Below are 27,228 nucleotides of genomic sequence, written 5' to 3' on the forward strand. Positions count from 1 at the left end.
TTGTATTTTTTTTTACAATGTTGTACACTTTCTTAGGACTTTCTTGCCAATATTTCGGTTCGCATCTTATTTTTTAATAATACTAAAAATCTAACTGCTTCTATTTAGCCACATATGTACCCGTAAGATCTTGGCAATAAGTTACTTTAAATTTATAAAAAGAAGTTGTTAAAGAAGATATATTAAACACAAGTTTGTTATATTGGTCGCTGGTTACACTATAGCCACCTACGTTACAGCTATTTACAGCTATATACAGCAGTTTATTGGTAATTTTGGTTGAAAATCTGTTGTCTAAAAATGGCTGTTTATAGCTATACCGGAACATGCCAGGAAATTAATTGTTATAACAGTTTTTTGACGGAGTGTAAAAACATATATGATAGTAAAAAGAACTTTGTACAATATTTAAAACCTACAATGCATACACATTAAAATGCCCCAGAGGAGATATTTAATTAATAACACTGAATGTTCATTATTGTCTATGAAGAATAGAAAAACACAATAGTTTGTAATCTTTGTTTATAAAACCTTAATGGAATGTTTTTCTTGGCAGGTGTCGAGATGACGAATGTATATTGTTTACATTAAACGGACAAGTTCATAATGGTAAGTGTTAAATATGTATATATTATTATATAAAACCTAAATTTCTTTGAATTTATGCACACAGAAACATAATGATAGATTATTAACAGTGAAGTCTCATCATCACCAGAAGCACCACAAGAACCATTACCTTGGTGATGGCCAAACAATAGAATGCTAATCCAATGATGAAGTCACTTTGTTGTATATTTTTATTTTGATTTGATATATTTAGTGAAGTTTGACTGAATAGTTAATGGACACTCTCTGTAAAATTTACTCAGTAAGTTAAGTTAAGTAAGTTAAGAGTTACAGGATTGTGAAGGAACATAACTCATTCTTTGTGTAGAAGGTGGATGAGATGAAGCAGCCATTGTTAGCACAATAATTGCCATCATTCGTTTCATGTTGGTGCGCTTTTCTTTATTGCTTTCATTATGTTTCGAGTAATTTTAAAAATATCTTGATTCAAGCAAACCAATTATGTTTCAGTATCATCAGTAAAGGGCGATCTGTCCCTCAATACATATATCAGGGAGTATGCTAAACTGAAGGGCACCAAGTTCATGTGCCGAGAGGGAGGATGTGGCATCTGCATTGTCAGTCTACAGTTTACACATCCTGCCACGGGTCAAGAGAGAGTGGTCTCAGTTAACTCCGTGAGTAATGTCTTTATCAAGGACAGTTTTGGCTATGGACTGGGTATTTTAGTTCCCTAATGGAAGATCAATTGACCTAAGACGGCACAGTTCGACAAGTATATACTTGCAGGATAATATTGTTATTGATTGTTACAGTGCATGTTCCCTGTCCTCGCCTGTCATGGACACAAGGTAACCACTGTGGAAGGTATCGGCAGCAGGAAGACAGGGTATAACGAGATACAGAGCAGACTAGCTCACTTCTACGGTACCCAGTGTGGTTATTGCACTCCGGGGTGGGTTATGAGTATGTACAGGTACGTACATATCTACCCTGAAGTAATACATTTGATACATAACATAAATAACTTCATTAGAAGGTAGATAAATAAACGGTGATTAGTGTCCTCAAAATTTTGATAGATGAATTGAAAATAGATGAATTAATATGAGAAATATTGATTGATAAGTATTGAATATTAGAACTATTTAATTACTCATCTGTAGAACTACACACCCTACGTTTTCATAAAGGTTGTTTATGTTCAGGAATACAGGTTTTAATTATTTTGCATTGTGATGTCACTTATCATCGTTAAACAATACTGCCAGTACGTTTGGCATGAACAGAATCTTATAGCTAAGTACAACTGAAAATAAACATAGAAGGTATTCGCACTCGCATTCAAATTAGTGATCTAATACCGACGGGGTAGGTAATAAAATAGGAATATTATAAAAATTACATATTAAGGTACTGTAGTATTTAATTAATATTTGAACTAAAATTCATTGGACAGTAGTGGAGTCTTATATTGTACTTGAACACTTTTATTTTTTTTAAATGGTGCATCCGAGATTTTGGTTATGGTTTCTTATGGATTCTTGAAGTATTTTACAAAAAATACCAATAATGTTACGTAGCATTTCCAGCAGAATGTTGTCAACTTCTTGACGGACTTACTTCTTCAGGTCGTTCTTAGTTCTTGGTTGATGGGCTTCAAAAATCTTTGGATTTTAAATATTCCGTTAGGAAAAAAATGACGAGGTGTTAAATCTGGTGACCGGACTGGCTAAGAGATATCACCAAACCAACTAATGAGACGATAGGAAATACAAGCCTAAGAAAATTATGGTACCATGGATGTATCATCTGTCTGAAAAAATATATTCTCGTTCACATAATGATCACGCGCCGGAAGGGCATCCACATGGCTGCCTGACGTTCAGGGGTTACTGTCACAGTGCTACAGTTTTTATTTTCGTAAAGTAAGAGCCAATTACTCACTAGGCCTTTACGCTAACATTCTCCGTCGTCTAACTGTATATAGATACTATTTAGATAAGTAATTAGTAAGTATTTAGAAAAGTACCGGCTATTTAGATACGTCAAATGGTCAATGTCTCCACTCCTGCAATTCCCACTATCCCTGCTATCCCCTTCTTCAATCTCCTAAACTTCTCTTATCAAAATGTCATGTTGTAAGAAATACACTGAAATTCGTTTACCTAATATAGGTATTCAGTAACAAAGATTATAGAGTCTTAACACCTTTGTCTATGACACTTCAACCACTACTAAAAAGAATAAGAACACGCATCCAAATGTTGTAATGTTATAGTGACAAGTTGACATAGACAAACATACTTCCTCAACGATCTAGCACAACGATAGGATCTTGGACTTTAGTAACCGTTTCCCTGGTTTTAAATGTTTCAATTGTCTCTATTGAAAACAATGTAGTGAACATTTTGCATAGACGTTTACGTTAAATCGTTGTTGGTTATATGAAACTAGAACATACCCGCAGCTTTGTTCGCAATTTGTATGCATCATTCCGTGTAATTCATTGAATGGCTCCCCCTATTCTAGTTACACTTGAATTATTTTATACCTATGTATGGGAACTTTAAAGTCGAAGTTTATATCTTTCTTATTGAAAGCACTTGTAATGTTATGCGTTAGGAATCCCTAGATATTTTAAAAATGGAACTATTCATATATCATTAATCATTTGTGTTTTCAGCTTTATTAAAGCTAATCCTGAAGCAACCATGAAGGAAATTGAAGATTCATTTTCAGGAAACCTCTGCCGCTGCACTGGATATCGACCGATTCTCGATGCCTTCAAGTCATTTGCTAGTGATAGAAGTAAAGAACTGGCACAAAAGGTTTCTGATATTGAAGTGAGTTGTGTTTCTTATTTTAATAACAGCTAGAAGGAATACACCACAAGTGATTAAGTCACTAAACTTAGCCTTTCTCATAAATAAGTTTACATTTGTATAACAAAATGGTATTAAAATTTGATAACCTGATAATGCTTGTGTATGATTAGCATGAGATATGCTCTAAACTTTGCTATGTTTTTATACAAAACTTATAAATAGTAAAAATATTAAACTCATTTAACCTTTATAATTTTTATTTTTAAAGTCCATAATGAAATTTAATGTAGAAATACTGAATATTTAATTACAACTGTACGAAATTATCTGTAAAACACATATTCAAAACTTCTCTCTGTACTGTACAGTCATAGTACACAGAAAAGTATATTGGTATACTCTAAAAAAAAATTAAAGTAGCTCTGACGTGTACTCTGAAGGATAATATTTATCCTTATATCTGCGCGCGCGCGTGTGTGTGTTTGTGTGTGCGCGCGCGCTTTTTAAATACGTTGTTAGACATTATTTTTGTCAGGCAGGATTTATTTTTAACAAGTAAGACATGGAGGTTATATTTTGGAAAGATTTGTATGTTATATGCTTGATACCAAAAACTATTACGTTCTAATTTAAAAGTGCACTTTATTTACCTAAAAGTATTCTATTAATATCAATAAAATTGACATTACAAAATATGTTTCTCATTAAAATACATCCTGATTAAAGTCGATTTTAGTTTCAATTATAAATAATCATATATAAAAATACTTTGAATAGTTTCTAAAAGAGCATACATAATGAAGATTTAAGTATTGTTATTCATACGTTATTGAATATATTAAAATGATACAAAAGCATTAGCCTAGCATTATCTTTTATAAATATTATTAATATTTATTTCTTGAATAGACTTTAAATCCATGCCGATCAAACCTAGCCATACCCACCTAATCGTCCCAACATCTGCTAAGTGAAAATGGTAAAATAAAATATGCATATCTTTATTTAAGGATCTACTGAAAGTTTGTCCAAAGAGTGGAGTATCCTGTAACGAACAGTGTACAAGAGAACAATCAAAGAGGACTCCCTTCGCTTGCGTTGCAAAGAATGGCCAAGATGATTGTGACATAGAGTTCCTGGAAGTGGCACTCGCCGTACGGTCCCTGAAACTAGAACTCCGGGACGGAACTCAGTGGTACAAGGTTTCTGATGTAAATGAGATTTTTGAAATCTTCGAGATGATACATGGAAGTTACAGGCTTGTTTGTGGAAACACTTCTATAGGTAAATTTTATATATAGCACTACAACTACGTATGACGTGTATAATGCTTGATTAGAAACAGTATCAAATGTATATTTATTTGTAGCTTAACTGTTAACGCGTTAATGTTTAAGAAGAACATATATATTTAATGTAAACTAGTAAATGTTAAAAACTGTGATTATTATATGATGTCTACATGTTTAAATCAACGTTATAGCATTTAACTTAAAATAAATCTTTTAAGAATTTGGTAAAACAGTAAAATATAATAGTTCTTAACAGTTAAGAATAAAATAGTTTTACAAAATAAACAGATATTTCACTAAGCTATAATAACATATTCATAACGAATTTTACATTATTTTACGTGGATAACACAGTAATATGTAGAAGAAAATGTAATAACAGAATTAATGTAAAAGTTCAATGTAATTTTTCGTATTTTGAGAATATTTACTGTTAGTGGTAACAAACTGTAAACGAGCCCAATATATTTTAATTTATATAAACTAGATCCAAATAAACGCTCATCTCCTGTAGTAAAGTAGCACTATTTGAAGGTTTTCCATCGAAACTATTACATTAAATAATGTTTATGTTTTATGTTAGACTAAAAAAAGTATCTTTATTATTCAATAAACCTTTTACAACTTATCGAGTCGAAATTTTAGCGTCTAAACTGGTAATTGTGCTCATGCTAAGTATTTTACTCGGAGGTTCCCATTTAATTGCCTTCTCCTCGTCATAATTATTCAGTAGTATACAATATTGTAGTATACATTATTCTGTAGTTACAAGATTTTTATTCTATAACTCTAAAATCACAGAGTATAAAGGATATTTGCTATTCTGAAGCTTGGTGAATTAAAGAGGCTTCGAACTAGTGAGGACTGAGAACGTTTGCAAATCAATACTGTTTCATAATTACGAATCTTCTTTAGGTATTTTGAAAGACCAGCCTCCTCCGGAAGTATTCATTGATATAAACGATGTGGCTTTCTTGAAAGCTCATTCATTTTACTCAGGCAGTCTGTACGTCGGGGCCAATACAACTCTAACTGACGCCATCGCTCTGTTCAAAGCGGTTTCAGTAGAAAATCCTGAGTATTTTGCTTACACCGAGCAGTTGGCCCTTCATATACAGAAAGTCGCAAACGTTCCTGTCAGAAATGTGAGTACTGCTAGCAGTATTATAATACTAAAAACCTTCTTCAAATATATTTGGTGTGAATACTAGCTTATCTATGTCACGTTCTACCTTTGTCTGAAAGTAATAGCGTGGAAAAGAATTGTAAGTGGAAACTATCGTATTTAATATTTATTATCCTTTGTGCTGTTTATGAATATATATAGTTGTTATATAGTACATACATTCATGCAATCATTTTCTTAGTCACTGTTTACTACTTAGTTTCAAATTAGTATTTGCTGTTATTGATTATGAATGAAAAGTGTAAGGGTGAGCTGAAACTGAAATTGATTACACATATTTCGATGAGCTAAATATGTGGAAGAAACAAAGAAACATACAGATCATCTATGATATTATTTCCATATTGATTATAACAATTAATTAAAGCTTAGATAAACAACAACAGAAAAGTTAAACTTTAATCGTTCATTGATTTATTTAATCATTCACAGAAGTTGTATGAATGTGTATACTTACCAAAGTTGTATAATACAACACAAATTCAGCCCAGTAAAATACAGGTTCGATACAGTTTTGGGAACATTTTAAGACAAATCTTACAATCTACTGATTATTATGGATTCCATCATTTGTTGTCTAAAATGGAAAGGAACCATCCCTTTCATGTTGCCAGGATCACTGAGAACTCTGAAACACTAATTGGCGCTTAGAGTTAGAGCTGTATGCATTTCAATGGGTTGAATAGGATTACCTTTTGAACCTAGACGTGAATATACCTTATAATGGGCTTGCTTCGATATAGTACTCCATTATATACCAATACGTTATATACCAATTAGTTTATATTATTAACAAATGGAATAAATTGATAGTGTGAAGATGTTTTATGTTTTAAGGTTTTAAACGAATAGAAATGTTGATATTTACAGGTAGGAACGATTGCAGGCAACTTGTCTATAAAACACGCAGCAAGAGAGTTTCAGTCAGACATCTTCCTCATTCTGGAGGCTGCAGGAGCTCTAATCTCTATCAGTGAGTGTTACTGTTATCAATCTTCAACTTGGGTATAAAACATGCAGCAAGAGAGTTTCAGTCAGACATCTTCCTCATTCTGGAGGCTGCAGGAGCTCTAATCTCTTATCATGAGTGTTACTGTTATCAATCTTCAACTTGGGTATAAAACATGCAGCGAGACAGTTTTGAGTCTGACATCTTCCTGATTCTGAGGGCCGGGCTCAAAATTGTGTTAGCCATCTAAAAAAACAACTGATTCATGACTCAATAATTATAGTTGAAGACACAGTAAAAGAACACCGCATAGAGATTTCATACATAACATTTTTCTATATAGTATCAAAGTAAATTTTATTAGTACAAGCGGTGGCAGTTCAGCACGGAAGGGAGTAAAACCTATACACGACGCACCTTTTTCCATAATCGCTTCTCTGCCTTTTGCCTACGATCAAAGTGCTTTTTTTTTAAATTTTTTTTTTTTTTTTTTTTGCTTCACCAAGTTTAAATTAAATCCAAATTTCTATATAAAACCAATCAAGTCCGCGATGCCGGTGATTCCGGAGGATGGTGGGTTGCACAAATGGCAGCCAGGTGGGGCTGATTTGACATGCTGACACCGTTGAGCTCAGGATTCATACGGGGACTGTTCAATGTGGGGAAGTTTGCTGAATCCCCGTCTGTTGTACCCTTACATCTTCTATCTTCTTCTTCTGCTGTTTCTATCTTCGAACGGATATACCGAGCCCCTCTTTGGGATCTCTCCTTTGCCTGCTGCGACGTGGAATTCTCCTGTAGTCAGCACTGATATGTCATGAAGCAGGAGCTGGAGGTCAAGGTTCACTTTAGCGGAGGGCTGCCTGGAGGATTCCTGTTACAGGAGCTCCTCGATGAGGCACATAGGCGTGGGGGGAGCTTTTCGTTGCCTGGCTGGACCTGGATAAAGCGTTTGGCAGTGTGCCCAACTCCTCGCTCTACTCCGCCCTACGCTCTTTTGCATTGACCGCTGACCAACTGATCATTTAGGACTGTACCAGAGTATTACTACGTCCAACCGGCACACTAGCGGCGTTACAGCTGGGGTTCCGTTTGGTGTAACCTCAAAGCAAATTCTTCAAAATCAAATTTCTTGACTTTCGCGTTGCGATCAGGAAACTCCAATGACGGGCCAGCCGTTTTATTGGATGACTTTTTCCTGGAGGAAGTCGACTGTTCAAAATTCCTCGGTATATTCCTAGATCGTGGATTGACTTGGAATTATCACATTGATCATGTTTGCTCAAAACTGGCCTCGGGCATCTATGTATTGAGGTCTTTAGCCAAATACTGCCCCATTCAGGTACTGATAACGACTTATTATGGCTTGATCTACCCCCACCTCACCTACGGTTTGGTGCTGTGGGGAGCCAGCGCAAACTATCAATTTTTCAGGGCATTCAAATTGCAGAAGCAAGCGATTCGCATAATCGCACAGTTAAGGTTCAGAGAAACATGCAAGGAAGCTTTTAAAAAACTGCAACTGTTGACTCTGCCGTGTCTCTACATCCTAGAGACAATCTTTTTTTGTATGTCTAAATGTGCCATGACACGTGGCCGAGACATACATTCCTATGGGACAAGGGGCAGAGATACCTACCGAACTGGAAGTCACAGGACGGGGTTTTACGAACACTTGCCTTCGTTCGTTTTCTCAACAAGTTGCCAAATTCAATCAAAAACGCCCCAACGCCCAAGGCGTTAAAAGCTCGGTTAAAACGCTTTTTAGCGTCTCAAGCATTTTATAGTGCTGACGAGTTTATGGCATTCGACTGGGTGACCGCACAATTGGAACACTGACAACCAGCGTTGGAAAAATGGGAAAATTGGCATGAGTGAATGGGGTGCGACTGAAATTTCTATATGTTTGACTGGTCTCAATGTGGAGTGATTGGTCCAAATTATAGAAAAATGACTATTGCTATACATTTTTGTAATGTTCTGGCAAAATAAAAATGATTTGATTTGATTTTGACTTGGTGCGGATGTCCGACAAGGATGTCCATTATCTCTCATGGAGTTACTTATTCGGCCCCTCGTTGCGCTGGAGGATATTCATGGTGCTGACTTGCAGGGCACGCTTGTCACTATTCTGCACTTGCCTTGGTCACCAGATCTGATGGGCCACTTCGGGCGCTGCTTGAGGCCGTCGTTCCGGGGGCTTCGTGAGTCGGTCACAGGATCAAGTAGGCAAAGTGCGCCACTCTTCATGGGGTGCAGTATGAGGTAAGGCCAACGGCAGTATGATGAAACCGCTTACATACAGCAGAAGTGCTATGCTATACGCACATTTTTGGTCCCGCAGTTTGTTTTCAACTTTGAGATGAAATCACCATATTCCTGATGGTGAGGATCAGGAAGAGGTGCTTGTTTGGGGGTTGATAACAACATAAAGTCGGGTGGTAAGCAGAATTTCAAAAATATTCAAATCCATTGTGGACATAGGCTCCCGGTCAAGGCTGTCGCCCCACCTGCGGTAGCTATGCAGCTGTGCTATCGGTCTGCCGTTTCTGGCAGCGTGATTTGGATTACCATTATGTGCCCCACCACGATCCATTTCCTGTACGAGAATTCGACTGGTCGACAATCGAGATCCGCTGACTCGCGCTTTGTTCATAAGGCGCGCTTCAATAAGCAGTTCATAAGTGACCGTGGACGCCCTTGTAGTTGGCTCTCTGGGCGCATGGGATAAGGCCAACTGGGAGACCCTGGCCCCCCTGGGTGTCTCCTAGTGGCCCTCTTCCAGTGTCATCATCCGCTGGAGCCGGGACTTCCAGCACGTCACAAATGTGCGGCAATACGACCCTTATAGATCAGGGGTAGTTAGTTGTATATGACATAGTTTTAAGTATTTTAATGTATTGATGCATATTTTTTTAGTATTTTATCATTAGTTGTAGTGTATTAATAAAATAGAGCCATGACTTAAAATATCGTTGTTATTGTCATTGAAGATTTATTGTTATTATTATTATTATTATAAGTTTTTTTTATGATATTTTAAGTGTAATCCCCCAAACTGCGTGTTGCATTTAATTTTAAATTATTAAAATTTTTAATTCAGATGGACTCAATGTTAATAAATAAAAATAAATGAGAAAAAATAACAAGGCCATAAAGCATTGAAGAAAGAGTTTTATATTATAAGAAATATATTTTTGTTGTCTTTCACTTAAACAGTAGAAACACGCCGAAAATTAGAAACTATTTATCTTTACGCTTTGAAGCCTACCTTACTTTTGTCTTTAGATGATAACGGCCTGTCAGCATCGAACTTCTTATCAAGAGAGACCTCATTAGTTTTTACTCACCAATATTCTGAGCCGTCTGCTCAACGGATAGCTTGTAAAACTTAGCTGCCAGTTCGATGCACTGTTCCTTAATTGACTTTTGCTTTTGGATAAGGCAGAGTAGAGATGTATAGAAATACGTCAAGATTACCGTTCATAATACAAAACTGATAAAGTGCTTAGTTGTTGAGAAACATCAATTATTGGTTATAGACAATAGCATATGTAATTGACAAAGTTCAGGGACGATAAGGCTGTACTACTAGATTCTATCCTGCTTCCCATAATATACTTGCACTTCATTCACACATCGAAATATCTTGGATTTGTTTTAAAAATGCACAAGAACTGTGATGAAAATTTTATGAATGTTATCAAAATTCTCTTTAAAATATGTTTGACAAATATGTTCTATGTTCACTTGTGGTTCTTACGCTTTGTAATTGGATCATTGACAATGTTATATGGTGGATTAGAAGTTATTAAGAGTGCCTTGTATGTTATAGGAGGAGACAATGAAGCTATTGAATGCCTCACCCTTCCAGACTATTTAGAAACTGACATGTACAAGAAGGTCATCCTACAGATCATTCTTCCTCCACTGGACTGTAATGATTATATATTTAAAAACTTATCACTGACAATGTTATATATAGGATTAGAAGTTATTAAGAGTGCCTTGTATGTTATAGGAGGAGACAATGAAGCTATTGAATGCCTCACCCTTCCAGACTATTTAGAAACTGACATGTACAAGAAGGTCATCCTGCAGATCATTCTTCCTCCACTGGACTGTAATGAGTATATATTTAAAACTTATAAGGTAGGGTAAACTACGTTTTACCTATAGTTTAAGCGACACCTTTGTCAGCATTGTTTGCCATCAGATATGAGGTGTTTTTCAAATCTGACCACAATAAAATGAACATAAAGGACCTGAGTACGTCATTAAATGTCAACATATATAACAAAATTTGGCTTACTAATGCATAGTAGAGTTGAAAACAACTATTAATAAACATTCCTTCTTGAATAGTGTAGTTTTATCAGTTAGAAAAATATTCCTCAGACAAAGTTTCAACATTTATGGTCTCGTTAAGTGCATTAAAAATCATGCAGGCTCATATACCCGTGTTTGTTTTTTGAGGTGTTTTATTTTGTTAAAGAGTCTCATTAGCAAAGCGTGCGAGAAATAGCTAGACCTGGATAAATACCAGGTGATGGTTTTCACTCCAATTTTGTTTTCTCAGATGATCACAGTTACCAGTAACGTGGCATCTTCTTTATTAACTATCTCTAGGGTGAGACAATTGTTTTGTATGTCTTAGGTTAAATTAATTATCAAAATATGACAATTAAACTTTAAGTTATTTTATGAATGGGAAACCCAATATCCACAAATAATACATTGTAAAAATAAGTCCAATATCAATGTTAATACCATCATTGTAACATGGCAAACTATCGCTATAATTGGGAAACGTGGGATTTCTAGAATACCAATGAAAACCTACCTGACAAATAGGTTAGATAAAGTGGTAAAGGTGCAAATATTTACCATGTTTTCCAAACTATTAAGTATGGTTTAATACAAAGGTAATTAACTTAAATTATAGAACGTAGTTTAGATTTGGATAAAAGTGACCGCTGAAAAGGTATTTTGAAAAGTCTCACATGGAAATCAATGACATGTGATAATTTATGACAGTATATATATATATATATATATATATATATATATATATATATATATGATACGATGTCTAACATGTTTCTGAAAGCATAAAAGTACATGCAAAGCAGGGATATATTTTGGATAATAACTTATCCCAACATATTTTAGGATCCCATTTAAATGTTGTGTAACTTTTCTCAAAGACCTTCTTAATAGAAATCTGACTTTCCTTTTTGTTAAAGAGCTTAATGCTACAAAGTATATTTTTACACTTAAAGTAAGAATATGAGAAAATATCTAACTGAAATTAGAAGTAAAAGGGCCTTCGCACTGTTTCCGCAGTAGCAAGATATTCAGGATAAATAACATTTGTGGTAGGGACCACGTCTTAACGAGATTCAATGAGAAGGGTCAGTGGGCCTTATTCAATCAAATCATATTGCAAGAAGGAGATATATATATATATATATATATATATATATATATATATATATATATATATATATATATATATATATATAAAACCCATTTCCCCCTAATATCTCGACATTTGTGGATAGTGGTGTACCGCTCCTGAATATCAATAGGGTCGCTTAGTTGTGACAAATCAAATTTTGCTGTACCCGTTAGGTATAACTAGCTAGAAGTGAACCCTTATGGGGCAACGGGTCACAGTTAGGACTATAGATATCAGTACAGGTATGGTTATTCAAGAATCTAAGTATAATATAATACTTTTCAAATCAATAATAAGAGTATAAACTTTACATATAAACTATGAGTAAAGATGAACCTAAGAAACTCTCATCTCTCTACAGATTACTTACGTATTTTGTTCTAGATTGCACCAAGAGCTCAGAACGCATTGGCTTATGTAAATGCAGGCTTCAGGTTTAAAGTGAATAAAAATGACAAATACAGAGTTGTGGAACTGCCTCGTCTAGTGTTTGGAGGAATCAACCCTTCTTTCGTAAGTTACGCTGTTACAGTTCTTCAAATTTGTGTAAACCGTTGCCTTTATGTTTTATACTCATTTAATAAAACCTTTTTGAATAAGTACAGTATGAATTAAAATGTTTCCTGTAATAGTTCAATACAATTACATAGTGACCAGGAGCTCCGCAGTCCGAAATGTTTCAACATCTCTTATCGCGCTACAGATACAGTGTACATTCGTTAAAGATACAACTATTAATGCAGAATATCACTAACAACATGACTATTTTCAGATCCACGCTGAAAACACAGAGAGATATCTCGTAGGCAGGAGATTACTGGACATGTCTACTCTGCAAACAGCTCTTAATATATTGGGAAAGGAAATTAAGCCAGATTACAGACTACCAGACTCTAGTCCTGAGTATAGGAGAGGTCTTTCACTTGCTCTATTTTATAGGGTAAATCAGCTATACATATTTTACTCTATTAGTTTAATTTTCTCTTTATATTCTATGGACATTATTTTTTGGTTATGTTGATTCATATTTGTAGATAATGTAAAGATTTGAAACAAATGATTAATTTGTTATAATAGGTTTATAGAGTGTACTACATACTATATGTACTACATTTGCATATTTGCATAGAAACTGAGTTTATTTGCAGGCTAAACCATTCTCTAAATCTAGAGTCTCAATGTGGACATAATATGGGTAATGTACTAACATCCTAACAAGTTATAAATATCATTATTTCTTTTATATTTTTTAAATAGAAACAATCTTTTACACAATAGGTTTTCAAATCCATTTACAAAAATTTAGATAATCTATTTGAAATTCTTATCTTCATTTGCATAATGAAACTTAACATAAGAAACTCACAGTCAATATGAAATAAAGGTATAACTTCTACTCAAAAAAGGTTTTTTTTGGAATTCCCAAAGACGCTATTATGTTATGATAACACAGTTTTTAAGGGCAAGTTGATATATTCCCAAAGTATGTTCATGCTACAAGGGGTGGGATTAATTCTCTTACGATAAATAGCGTAAATAAAGTATATCATGTACTTTGTGACAATATAAACCCCTTGTGTAACCTCCTTTGTGAGTTTGTATTTTGACTTTGTTAAATTAAATTTATATAACAATCGTATGGCACAAGTATTATTTTTGATTTATACGCAGGTAATCCTGAGTGTAAGCCCAAGCAGTGTGAGAGTCCGCTACCGCAGTGGAGGAGAAGATATCACGAGGCCATTGTCTTCAGGCAAACAGGAGTTTGACACTGACAGTTCTAGACCTCCTCTCTACCAGCCTTTCCCCAAACTGGAATCACTCATCCAGTGCTCTGGTAAGAGATTGCTTTCTGTTAAAGTAGAAGTCTTCATTGGAAGTACGTTGATGTATAAATGAGTTGGATATTTGTATATAAGAAAATAACGTATGATTTCTTTTGTTAGCATTGTCTAAGTGTCCTGTATAAAAGAAAGTAAAGAAGTAATATATCCATGGATTTATTAGTATAACATTATATACATATATTTTCATTCGGCATCTAAGTAACCTTTGTAGTTTGCCAAATGCTCATCAGAGCACAAAACGCAAGAAGGATTGAATTGAATGAAGGTGCGGTTGAAGATTTATTGCATACCTTTGTATTCTGGGAACATTTAAACACAACACAATATATTTTGGCAGTATGATTTAGTATGTCCATACCGTTAGTAACGTTTAAATTGAACAATTTCCTTCAAATTATTGTGTGGTTTAAATAAACCTTTAGTGTTTAATAAATAATGATTTTGAAATATTTATTTATTATGATAGCAAGGCTCCAAATCGATTAAAAAAACAGAGAAATTGGTATGTTTGTGACGCTATTTCTAACATTGATCAGATTTATTACCTTGTGGCCGTTTTCTTCAATCGTTACATTTAGGTCTTCAATAGGAATAGTGCTATGCATAATCTTCAGCACAACCCCTTTATGCCGTTTTAGCTTTAACTGGTAAAGTATGGAAACTAAGCGTCAGAAGTTGATGGATGAAATTTAATTCTATCTTGATTAAACCACTTGTACGAGTATTCAATTTTACTTACCACTCAGCCTAAGGCTTTGATCGATGAAACAGTTTTCACTCGAGGCAAAAATATAGAGGGGAGGGGTGGGGAGGAGTGGCTTTGAATCTTTCATTGGTTTGTTAGTGACGTTCATCCATAGAATATTCTTTGTTAGAGCTTTTTCATAGAATATTCATAGCTATTTCTGAGTTTAATGGGGGTCATTATTTCTTTGCCCGGCAACTTTAATAATGGCAGTTTAGTCCACGGTCTAGTGACCGTGAACCGGTTTATTCCCATGAAGGAATAAATAGTATTTCTTTAGGTGTTTCTTGATGTTATCAGAAATATATCCATCCGATGATTTAATTTCAATACGTTAGAGTTCTTCCTAAATGAAGAAATGTAATCATGTTCATGAGCGTTCTGTTCCATAATGATGAAAGATAAACAAACAACCTAGCACTTAAGTAAAATTAAACGGAATATATCAAACCAAGGAGTGTTCAAAATTGAAACTAAACTAACGTACTGACTTTACATCATTAGTTCATCACGATTTCACAATTCAAATCAAAAATATATACAACATGAATAAAATCAAACAAGTTATTAAACGTTTCTCAGAGAAAAATGAACATGTATGTCTTCACTACTTCTCTCGCGACAATTGCCAGTTAAATTTGGAGTGTTTCGTTAAATATTATCATTATTTATCCAAATTCTTTAATATTCCGGAAACAATTTTCATTTATCTCTTTAAAAAACTTCCTCGGACTTAAAAGAACTAAAAAAAGGCCAATTAGCCGTAGTGGCCTAACCATTCCCGAGATTACCGCTTAGCAACACTCAATTCATTTCTAGTTATAAGAAGATGTATTGTAAAAGAATATTTTGAAATTAAGCTTAAGTTGTAAGGAGGTTAGTAGTATTTAATTTGTGGTGTGAACTGTTGTGACTGTGATGGGAGAGAAAGAAAAAAGCCAAAGTAAAAATGTAAAAAAAAGAATACAGCAGTACTTTTTAATAGTTTTTGAGGATTTTAACATACATAGACTGACAATACCTGTAGAGTTACTTACTAATCGAAGGGAGTTACTTACATCGTCACACACACACACACACACACACACACACACACACACACACACACACACACACACACACACACACACACACACACACACACACATTCAATATGAAAACAAGAAATAATAAACAAAAGAAACATCATATGTTAATAAAACTAATTTTGAATTACGTACAAAGAGTAAATAATTTTGCTTAAAACAAGGAATATAAAGTTATAAATTAAATTTGTAAAGTGTAATTTATACATACTGCTATCCATATCTTAAATTTAGACCATCCGGATGTTTAGTTTGTAGCACCCTCTGATGAGCTATTTCTAAATAATTCATTTTAAGTTTATGGGGGTTCTGAATTTTGTTAATACTTTTTAGAGAAAAGCATTCATAGAATTTTTTGTTATGCTCCATTGCATGGGCCGAAATAGGATTTGATTTAATTTTAAGGTTTGTATCGCTGCGATTTTTGTTCATTCTAATGTGCAATGGAGTTATGGTCTGACCAATGTAGTCTTTCGGACAGTCTTTACATGATAATTAATTGGTAAATGACATTGCTGGATTCACAAGTCATTTTACCAATTATTGGATAATTTCTTTTCGTTGTGCTGGATTGTATATATATTGTATTTTCGTTATATATATATATATATATATATATATATATATATATATATATATATATATATATATTGTATTTTCCCAAAATTTAAGGTAAAATAAGTTTTCTTTTATTTTTAATAATTTTAAATAAGTGTATTTAAAAACATATTTATTTTACTTGTTATATACTATATTTGTACTTAATATATTAAAAAAACTTAATATATTAATTGTGGCTCTTAGATTATTTTGAGAAAAATAACAATGTTCTTCATGAAGTTCTCATGAAGACACCTTGGTCTAGATTATCCTGTATAATCTAACTAAAGATGCTAAATCATGTTGATATGAAATTCAGAGAGTCATTCGGTGATGTATTCATAAAACTTAAGATATATACAAAAGATATATCTAACCCTTTAATCTTTTAGTATACACATAAACATTTTTATAATTCTCGTACTTAAAAAGCGATCACGGATATGATTATACGAGCCATAGAGGCGATTTTATTGTAATGAAAATCGAAAATATTATTTTTAAATAATTTGTTATGAAGTAATAGTTCTGTTATAATGATTTTAGGCGAGGCGGAATACATTTATGATATGCCAACTGTTGGGAATGACGTGTATGCTGCTTTGGTCATCTCTAAAAAAGGTCCTGGCATAATGGCCGATATAGATCCATCTGAGGCGATGGTAAGCAGTAAGACTTTGCTATTATGATAATAAAAAGCTTAATATTTCTTCAATAACTTATAAAATTTCTTCTTGTGTTGTGTAATTGCTTACAACGGTTGAGGATTGTACAACAACAATTCTTGGTTGCATCTCAGCGAACTTGCAGTGTCTTATCAAGAAGGAAAAGTAATTTTAAAAAGCAATATGAGTTATAGAGAACAGTGATTTTGTGTGCATTTTGATAAAACATTGTTATCAGAGTTTAAGGCTAGCAATATAATGGCCAAGTTCAATATATTCTTGTTTACAAATACAACGAAACGGAGCACTTTTCTTCCTTCTTTGCTTTACTACAGTTACTATAATGCCTAACAATATTTTTAAATGTATATATATATATATATAAAAATTAGAATTTTAGAATTATTTTAAAATCTTTACGAGATAGTTCTGCTTTTGTCTAAAAGAAAAGAAGATTATCCTGAAGTGTGAGATTTTGGTTGGTAGCTGAAATTAGCATTTATTAAAGATGAAAGGAAAAGCAAAATAATTGCCAAATAAATGATAGGAATTGTTTTTCTCTGGAGAAAAACCTTTCTATGTACATTGTAAAACTTGTCGTAAAAGTTGTAGCGTCAAAGCCAATTTTGACGAAAATTCAGATAAAGTAAAAGACGTTATGGGGTAGTCTTTCAGGTTTGTTGATTTAAGAAACTATCATAACTTATTTCGTTTGGTTAAGAATGTATATATATATATATATATATATATATATATATATATATATATATATATATATATATAGTTTATGGGCAATATCAACTATTAACTATATGAAATAATGAAAATAACTTGTTATTTTAATGGGCCCTGAATGTTTCGTCCAACAAAATTATTCAATTGACTGTTTAATTTCGGTATATTAAAATATACTTTTTCATTGGTTTTATAAAAAAAATCAATACCTCACAATCGCAATAAATTATGACTAAGATTAATCAGTTATTTAGATAAGCTGTACCTAAAAGTAGCGCTGGATTGAGTTAACAAATTTCAGAGAGAGTATTTAAAATTTTATTCCAGTAGCTAAAACGAACTAATGTATAAATTGTATAACACACACACACACACACACACACACACACACACACACACACACACACACACACACACACACACACACACACACACACACACACACACACACACACACACACACACACACACACACACACACACACGCACACACGCACACGCACACACACGCACGCACGCACGCACGCACGCACGCACGCACGCACGCACGCACGCACGCACGCACGCACGCACGCACACACACACACACACACACACACACACACACACACACACACACACACACAGAGAGGCACTAATCTTATCACTACACAACATCTGACCTCACTGGACTTTCGAGTATATGTTTGAGTTTATTCAGGTGAAACTAACTTGTTGTGTCCATCATAGTATTTGTGGTTGCTTAAACTATGTATTAGTTTTGACATTTGAAGAAGATGATGAAATGAATAGTGTTCTAAAAAAGAAAATGTACTTTATTAGAAACCTGTTGTTCTGACATAAAAAGTTGTTCTCTTTGTTCATTTGTAAGAGATTCTGCAATAGTCTATCTTAAGACTTAAGTAATATATATATATATATATATATATATATATATATATATATATATATATATATATATATATATATATATATATATAACAGGATATATTATATATTATATATATATAACAGGATACCCTGATAGCAATGATTGAGAGAGGAAAGAGCCAAACCCAGCCCGTCGTGTTGTTACGTAACTAATGGCACAGTAATTTTGTGTTGGTTACAGAAAATTCCTGGAGTGATCGCATTTTTCTCTGCAAAAGATATTCCTGGTAAAAATACAATTGCGCCAAAGAATGAATTCATACTATATGAAGAGGAGGTAAGAAAACATCCATGAAACCCAATTTAAAGTAAAACAAACAATTTTCATCTGAATATTAATAAATGGAATACACAATTTCAAGAATTAGTTGAAACACCGTTTTGTATTTTATGTTTACCAAACGTTGTTGCACTTAATATTCTATTGTAATAAATTATAAACTGTTTTACCTTCTTATTTTAAAGTTGTTTATTAATGCTTCTTTTTCAGGTTGTCATTAATGTAACCACTTTTCACAACTTTTATAATCAGCAAGTATATTTAAGAAATGATCGTTGGTTATAATTTGATTTTCTACTATATAAGTAGTATGTGCACATTTAGCAGCTCATGTAAATTATAGGTTCAGTTATAAAATAAGTAAAGATGATTGTGTTTTCTCAGGAACGATCCTCAGATCACGATAACTTTTCAAATTATATTGAAATTGCAGTTATTTGCCTCCAAGGAGATTCAGTTTGCTGGCCACCAAGTCGGCATTGTGGTAGCTCTGACTCAAACTTTGGCGGACGTGGCTGCGGAAAGGGTAAAGATTGTGTACAGCAAGCGTAGAAAACCAGTGCTGGATGTGAGGACAGTTGTCAGAAACAACGATCAGTCTAGAATCGTTTTGAGGCAAGAACAAGAAGCAACTGCGACTCCTGGAAGTATGGCTTTTATTGTACATAGCATAAATAGCATAGTACATAGCATAGTATACCGGTTTGTTACTCTTACATGGAATGTGCAATGTAATGATGTAAGAAGATTAATATCAAATGTAATTAATCATAAGTAATAGTTATAGTTATAAAAAAATATAATGTATATATTTATTGGAGATTAAAAACAATTATTATGTCTATGTGTTTTCTGTAAATGTTGTAAAATGTACATATAATGTTCAAGTTTTTTACCCTCTGTAGAACCTATGCCCCGAATTTCACGATTAATTGATTAATAAATCTTAGTTTGAGAGTAAAGTACGTAGAGAAATATTGAAAGTAGACTGCACGTATAACAGTGATTAATCCATTACTTAGAACGTTCGTTTTAACTTGAATCTTATGACTTTTGTGTCGATAGATAATATGTATTTGGATTTTGTGCCTTGAAATACAAATGCACACAACATATCTAATTTATTGTGACTTTATTAAAAAGTTAATTTAATATACTTAATTTAATCTTAAAGTATATTTCATTACTTTAATAGCAATACCTAAAGACACCCAAATTTTGTAGGTGTCACAAAAGTAGTCAAAGGAGACTTTAAAATGGACACCCAATATCATTTCATGATGGAAACTCTGACTTGCTTCGCCATTCCCACAGCAGAAGGTCTGGATGTTCACTGTAGCACTCAGTGGATGCAGGTGGTTCTGGAGACCATCGCCTTGGTACTCAACATACCTGAAAACAGGTGAGCTTCCTGTCCTTATGCTGTTGTTTGGGTCAGCTTATTAGAATATGAACATTCCAAATGTATATTACATATCTTAGATTAATAAAGATATCGAGAAAACTTGATATGATAACTGATATAAGATAGTCAATGGAGTTAAAAATCTTACCACCATGCACTTTACTTAAATATAGTCTATATTTAAAGTCATCTTTCTTGTAGCCCCATACAAACAATCTTAAACTAAAAATCTTTGTAATTGTTATTTTCGATCTCATAAATATGGAGAGTGTCTGATACAAAATATATAACTGATGCAACTCAAACGCTTTCCATTTTTTTATATGTGTACTATTTATCCACAAAAAACCGAAAATTCTCTGCATTAAAAAGGTTCTTAAAGTATACTTTACAAAACACTAGAAAGCTTATACATGTGAACAAATCCTACTTTTAACATAAGACATTTACCATATTGACTTGACCAAAAATAAGGACGTAAAAGGATCCGAGACGTTGATGTGTATGAAGAAAATGAATAATTTTTTAACTTTCTTCTTGTGGGTTAAAAAACAAGGATGTTTAATTTAATTCGGCTCTTAATGTACCACTATTTCGGTGGAAAACCTTCCCATTATCCAAATCTTCTCAAATTTCAAAAACTTATTAGTTATAACAAAATTAATGGTTGTATTATGTAATTAAACTAAATATTAGTTTATTATTAGTCAATGTGGCGTGCATTTATTTAAGTATTGTAACTTAAAAGCATCAGGTTGACCATCTCAAACTATAATCTAATGAGGATGGAATGGTTCCAGCTATGATGAAAGCATCAAGTCTTGGTTAAAATTTTAATATAGGTATCATTTTACAATTTTATTCGTTTCCACAACATTGTGAAAAAGCTTTATACATTTAATAAAAACATAATCTCTCCCATAGCACAATGTTGCGATTCTTAATTAGAAAGTAATAGATTGATATCAAGAAATATCAATACAATTTTCGTAATGGATTTATATTTTCTCATTATTAATATGGTTCTAAAATATAAATTTCGTAAAAAGAGCATGTAAAACAACTTTAAAACGTTATGTTTGTCTAACTAAAGGTCTGAGCAAAAATAATCGGCGTTGGAAATAATTTAAAAAAGTAGAATCCATTCCACTATAGTTTACTTATGATTCTTTATCTTTATTGTTGAAAGTAAATTCATACAGTGGAATAGATGCATGGGCGAGGAATCTAAATTCATTACACTCGCAGGATAAACATGAAGCTGAGTCGAGTTGGTGGAGGATACGGACAGAAGGTGACACGAGCCAACATAGTCGGAGGAGCCTGCAGCCTGGCCGCGTACCTTCTGCAGAGACCGGTCCGTATGGTGGTCAAACTAGAGACTATGATGGAAGCTATCGGCACCAGATGGCCTTGTTTAGTTCAGTACGAGGTGAGCAATACAAATATAACACTAATAGGAATAACACAACGACAATTACACTCATGCTTAATAACCAATCCGATGTGTTCAGGCAGGAGTAAACGACGAGGGAATGATACAGTACATGAAGACATATGTTTACGAGGATGCTGGTTCTGCATTCAACGACTTCGTTGCCGATTATACAATACTGGCGTTCACTAACGTTTACGACCCAAGCACTTGGTCTACAAAAATATACGACGTGAGAACGGACAAACCTTGTACCGCCTGGGCTAGAGCACCGGGTATGTGACTTTCTTTAAACATTATTTATCATCTAAAATATACAAATTTACCCGTTTGCAGTAATTGGATTAGAATGGAATAAACTACAAATATTAAAGCATTACTCGGGTAATGTGTACTTAAAATGAGTATCGTCTTTTAATTAGTTTCAAATATTGGTGCTACTGATTACTCGCTCGCACACGACTCAAAATTGAATATATTTTAATTTGGCGTATTTAAAGTTTGTACGTATAAAGAGCTTGGCTATTAGAAAAAATCTCAAAACTGGTTGTTAGTATTCATTGCAATATTTCATTTAAATACTGAAAATTTCAGACTGAGAATTTCGATAATAGGAAATTAAAATGGTTTTAGTAGCGATAATAAATGTCCATTCATTGAGTTAGACTAAGCGATGAATGAGAATAAAATACTTGAAGTTTGTACTTAACCTCCAAGAAGCCTGTCACGCGACAAGTAGTGTGGCGTATTCCTTCCTTGTATTTATGGGTAAAACCTAACTTGTAGACGACTGTTTTCAATGCCTTTAAGCTAAAATAAACTGAAAAACACAATACTTTGTATTTAGTCTTCCAAAACCACACGTAATTGTTCCAGGTACGTTGGAAGGTGTGGCGCTCGCAGAGCATATTCTTGAACATATAGCACACGAAGTAGGCAAGGACCCTCTGTCTGTGAGGATGAAGAACTTGGACGAAAAGTATCCTATAAGGGCTATGGTAGCCCTGCTGAACGAGAAGGCGGATTATGAAAATCGCAAAGAATGTGTCAAAGAGTTTAATAAGGTACAACTTTTGTTATAAATATTGAAGGTGTTGTAATTTCCTCCGTGAAATCTGAGAATTACCTATTTATTTTTCTATATAATAGTATTTCGTCCAAAACATAGCCAATAAATCCAGATAATATTTTGAGCTTCAATTACAAACCGTGTACTAAAAGTCTACCTAAAGTTAAACTCATACAACATATTTGAATATCAATTGCTATCAGAAGGACGATAACATTGAGGAGATGTCCTGATTTACCAAAGATGATTAATCGTCTTCATACTGTAAACCCAGTACCCACTATAGAATATCCTTTCATATCAATCCGCTATAAGGTTTCTCTGTGAAAAACTGTAGCTTGTACTTGTTATATTTTTAATGTAGAAGTAACAATAGAACAATGAACTCAAGTATGCCTTATCTGATGGAAAGTTCATCTTTTGTTGTACAACGATTGAAATAAAGTTCGTGTTTTTATTTGACAAGTTTTTTTTAACATTGACATAACTTTAAAGATTTTAATGAAAATTTACTTCAAGAAATGTTTCCTAAACCTTAGGAATTAGTTTCCTTTTCTAACTTTTGCAAACATTTTTGAAATCTGGTACGAATTATCGCAAGAATATTGAGGTACATTGATGAACATTTGCTAAATATTTACTTACAGTTCGATTCAAACTTTAGTGTTAATCTTCGTTCTTCGCAAAGACATCATTGCAAGGTTCACAATAATGCAAGGCATATATGTTTAGAGCTGGTCTAAGCGATGCTCTGGGAAGCTGTTTGAAATACAAAAAACTATGTGGCCCCATTAAGTACATATTGTGTGTAATGTTATCAACTTTTAATAAATCTGAGCAAAATTGGATTTAATCATTTGTGGAACTCCTATTGTTTTATTGCTCTTTCCGTACACGAGACTATAATTTGACTTACTCTCATAGTCACTACAATACAATCTTGGCACGATCCTGGATTTCCTTAAAATTTACTTCAGCGCCACACACTTGACGTGTGATGACGATATGATACTCTATCAACGAAACTTCTTTACGATATTGTTAATTGGTAAAGAAAGCCTCCATCATGTAAAACCAATATGTCAGACCAGTCGATGATGGCTGTGACCAGAGCACGGTTTAAAGTCATAAATAAAGGGTTGAATTGAATTTTAACACTATCCTAAACAACCCATATGTGATAAAACCAGTGGTACGGGCTCTATAATGATTAAAATATTTCAGGTTATCATCTGGTCACTGGAAAGGTGGATAATGGGTACTGGTGGTGAACATTTTGCTTTAAGTACTAATTATAAACAGTACAAACGACCTGAAAACATAACCTACAACTAACTTTCGGCTTTTCCAAAAATATTTTACTACATAAATGAATGCCGTGTTACAGGCGAATATGTGGAAGAAGCGAGCTTTGTCTGTCGTGCCAATAAGGTTCCAGATGGATACATTCAGTAACTACAACGCTATCGTCTCCATTTACAGAAACGATGGAACAGTAGCAATAGCGCATGGTGGCATCGAATGCGGTCAAGGCATCAATACAAAGGTTTGATGTTTTTTTTTTTTAATTTCAGAAAGAAAAAGTGTTACATCACGTAGGCTAACTACTGTAGATATTCTGTTTAAAGTAATGTCAGTAAATATCCTCACTTCAAATGATTATTAAGAACAGTCTTTCTGTTATTACCAAGGGTCTTGTAGTGTGCTCGTAGTTTAGTTCTTTGCCGCTAGGTCACAGCAGTAGCCAGACAGGTGAAAATGAAGAAGTAGCATATAACATGCGTGGCAGCTAACAAATGGGCATAGGATGGGACAAAAATAAAATTCTAGTGATGTTTAGAAACAATATAAATCATAATTATTTTCTAACCAGGTTTAATTTCATTTCAATTTCCTCATCACATAACAATTATAGAGCTGTTTGTACTGTCAAATAGAAATAGAACATGAATATAATTATGTAAAAATTAGTTGTTATCCTCAGCTAGTAAAAAAATAATTATGGACATTTTGTCAATGAAACGAAAACCGAGTGGATATTGTGCATAAGGATTATTGTTAAGAGGAAAATATAATGGGGAAGTTGTGAAGTGTGGGTATAAATGAAGCTATACAAATGTCGTCAATAAAAGTATCATTCGAGGACTGTTACTTATAACTTGTTTAAAATAATAATTGAGTTTAGCACTTGTCCATTAATGGTGAAAAGATAAGAGTACATTTAAAATTTCGTTATGTTTATAAAAAAAGATTTATCCCAGTTGTTCGTAAACATTCCGATTACAGAAACGTTCCAAACTGATAGGCATGAAGATTATTTCGATTTACCTGAATTTCTAAACAAAATTTGAAGCAGAAGAACTAATAACTGTGATTATTTGTTAAACAGGCAGCTCAGGTGTGTGCCTGAGCACTGGGAATTCCTCTGGATTTTGTTGTCGTGAAACCCACTAACAATCTGACGTCTCCCAATGACGGGTTCACTGGTGGAAGTTACACCTCTGAGAGTGTCTGTTATGTAAGTTTCCAATTATTACTGTATTATTTGTTAAACAGGCAGCTCAGGTGTGTGCCTCAGCACTGGGAATTCCCCTGGATTTTGTTGTCGTGAAACCCACTAACAACCTGACGTCTCCCAATGACGGGTTCACTGGTGGAAGTTACACCTCTGAGAGTGTCTGTTATGTAAGTTTCCAATTATTACTGTATTCGACTAATAAAACAATAACTAAACTTAATTAACTGTTCTCATTCAGTTGCTGATGAATATTGTTGCTTTAATTTTAAATAAAATAAGAGTTTTATGTATACGATGGAATATTTTATGTCTTTTATTTTGTAAGTCCCCACAGTTTAAAGTGGTTTTTGTCTGTTTCTACTGTATTTTTCAATATTCTCAACTATCACGTATATTGCTCTGATATCTTTGCTCTGCAAAAGACTTACTTGTGTCCACAATCATTATAATCGAAGCAATAAAACATAAAAACAAAAGCATACGATTCATCACAAACACCTTTGTTTGATTTATTTATTTTATTTCCTATTTTGCATTTGAAAATGATGATTGTTTTGTAACGTAAAGTTTCAAAAGTTAAAATTTTAATCTAATAGCTAGCTACATCCATTCAAACTTACAACCATCACAAACGCACAATCATTCAATTAGATACACCAGATCCGAAACTTGTCCGGTTTTAGGCCAATACTAGTTAGTTATCCCAACCGAGTAAAACGCAATCGCCACCACATGTGGCGATTAAATCGAGCTCGAATGTGATTTGGATTTTCCGTTTGTTTGATTCATTCAGGGAGTTTAGTAATCAGCTTAACACCAACTTGGGACGGCAAATGCGCAAATGCTGCCGTCTTGTGCTGTACATCAGAACAAGATTAATTACAAAGTGTACAGTTGACACAAATATTATACATGTTTGTTAACGACATATTTTAGTTGCCCTAATCAATTTGTTTTGTTAAATAATCCCAACATGCATTTACCTGTATAAAAAACAAATATAAACGTTTTTTGTTAGTAGTTTAAGGATCTGGTGTAAAGTAAGCATATCACATTGTTCTTATATGTAATAAGAACATATAAAATTTGTAGTATATGGATGCATAAGTATACATTCATTAATTTCATATATTTTTACGTATCATATATTTAATCTTCAGGTAAATAAGTTATAAAATGCGTAACAAACGTGTGGTAGAGTTATGACACAATTTAAGGTTAACAACTGATTAAAGAAACCGTATAAAACTGAACTCTTTCAATAACAACAATAAATAGTTATAAATGTAGCGTTGTGCTATTCATCCTCTAATAGGCATACTGGTATTGTTATTATTGAGTACACTGACCTAGCATTCAGTCGAACAAATGGATTAAAATGAATCATGGAGATAATATATAATTCATAGAAGTACGATCACTGGACAAATGTAAAGCTGGATGATGAACCACTTCGACTAAGCATTTAGCGATCCGGCTCTTCATTTGCTGTTATGTCTAAGGATATCCATTCAATATCACAAGCAAATGGCACGGGTGGAAAGACTTTGCTAAGTGGACAAAAGAAAAAAAGGGCAGCAAGTAGAGCACAAAAAATATTCTTTTAAAATAGCAAAATTTTAACT

General features: G+C 33.5%; 1 protein-coding gene across 2 annotated transcripts in view; it reads left to right on the forward strand.

Moving 5' to 3' along the window:
- Positions 1 to 27,228, forward strand: part of LOC124373399 (indole-3-acetaldehyde oxidase-like) — a 40,799-nt gene that overhangs the window by 5,376 nt on the left and 8,195 nt on the right. Inside the window, exons 2-21 of one of the 2 annotated variants that reach the window (XM_046831778.1) lie at positions 560 to 612; positions 1,084 to 1,250; positions 1,389 to 1,549; positions 3,260 to 3,419; positions 4,412 to 4,685; positions 5,609 to 5,838; positions 6,750 to 6,852; positions 10,664 to 10,980; positions 12,674 to 12,802; positions 13,062 to 13,229; positions 13,961 to 14,126; positions 17,113 to 17,228; positions 19,078 to 19,173; positions 19,610 to 19,823; positions 20,401 to 20,578; positions 21,830 to 22,013; positions 22,096 to 22,291; positions 22,893 to 23,080; positions 24,473 to 24,631; positions 25,475 to 25,604. In XM_046831778.1, the coding sequence (XP_046687734.1) occupies positions 560 to 612; positions 1,084 to 1,250; positions 1,389 to 1,549; positions 3,260 to 3,419; positions 4,412 to 4,685; positions 5,609 to 5,838; positions 6,750 to 6,852; positions 10,664 to 10,980; positions 12,674 to 12,802; positions 13,062 to 13,229; positions 13,961 to 14,126; positions 17,113 to 17,228; positions 19,078 to 19,173; positions 19,610 to 19,823; positions 20,401 to 20,578; positions 21,830 to 22,013; positions 22,096 to 22,291; positions 22,893 to 23,080; positions 24,473 to 24,631; positions 25,475 to 25,495 (3,280 nt within the window). In that variant the 3' untranslated portion in view covers positions 25,496 to 25,604. Of the gene's footprint in view, positions 1 to 559; positions 613 to 1,083; positions 1,251 to 1,388; positions 1,550 to 3,259; positions 3,420 to 4,411; positions 4,686 to 5,608; positions 5,839 to 6,749; positions 6,853 to 10,663; positions 10,981 to 12,673; positions 12,803 to 13,061; positions 13,230 to 13,960; positions 14,127 to 17,112; positions 17,229 to 19,077; positions 19,174 to 19,609; positions 19,824 to 20,400; positions 20,579 to 21,829; positions 22,014 to 22,095; positions 22,292 to 22,892; positions 23,081 to 24,472; positions 24,632 to 25,474; positions 25,605 to 25,641; positions 25,771 to 27,228 lie in introns of those variants that run through there. The other variant, XM_046831770.1, reaches the window with a different exon arrangement.

The sequence above is a fragment of the Homalodisca vitripennis genome, chromosome 1 (assembly GCF_021130785.1).
Source record: "Homalodisca vitripennis isolate AUS2020 chromosome 1, UT_GWSS_2.1, whole genome shotgun sequence".
Lineage (NCBI taxonomy): Eukaryota > Metazoa > Arthropoda > Insecta > Hemiptera > Cicadellidae > Homalodisca > Homalodisca vitripennis.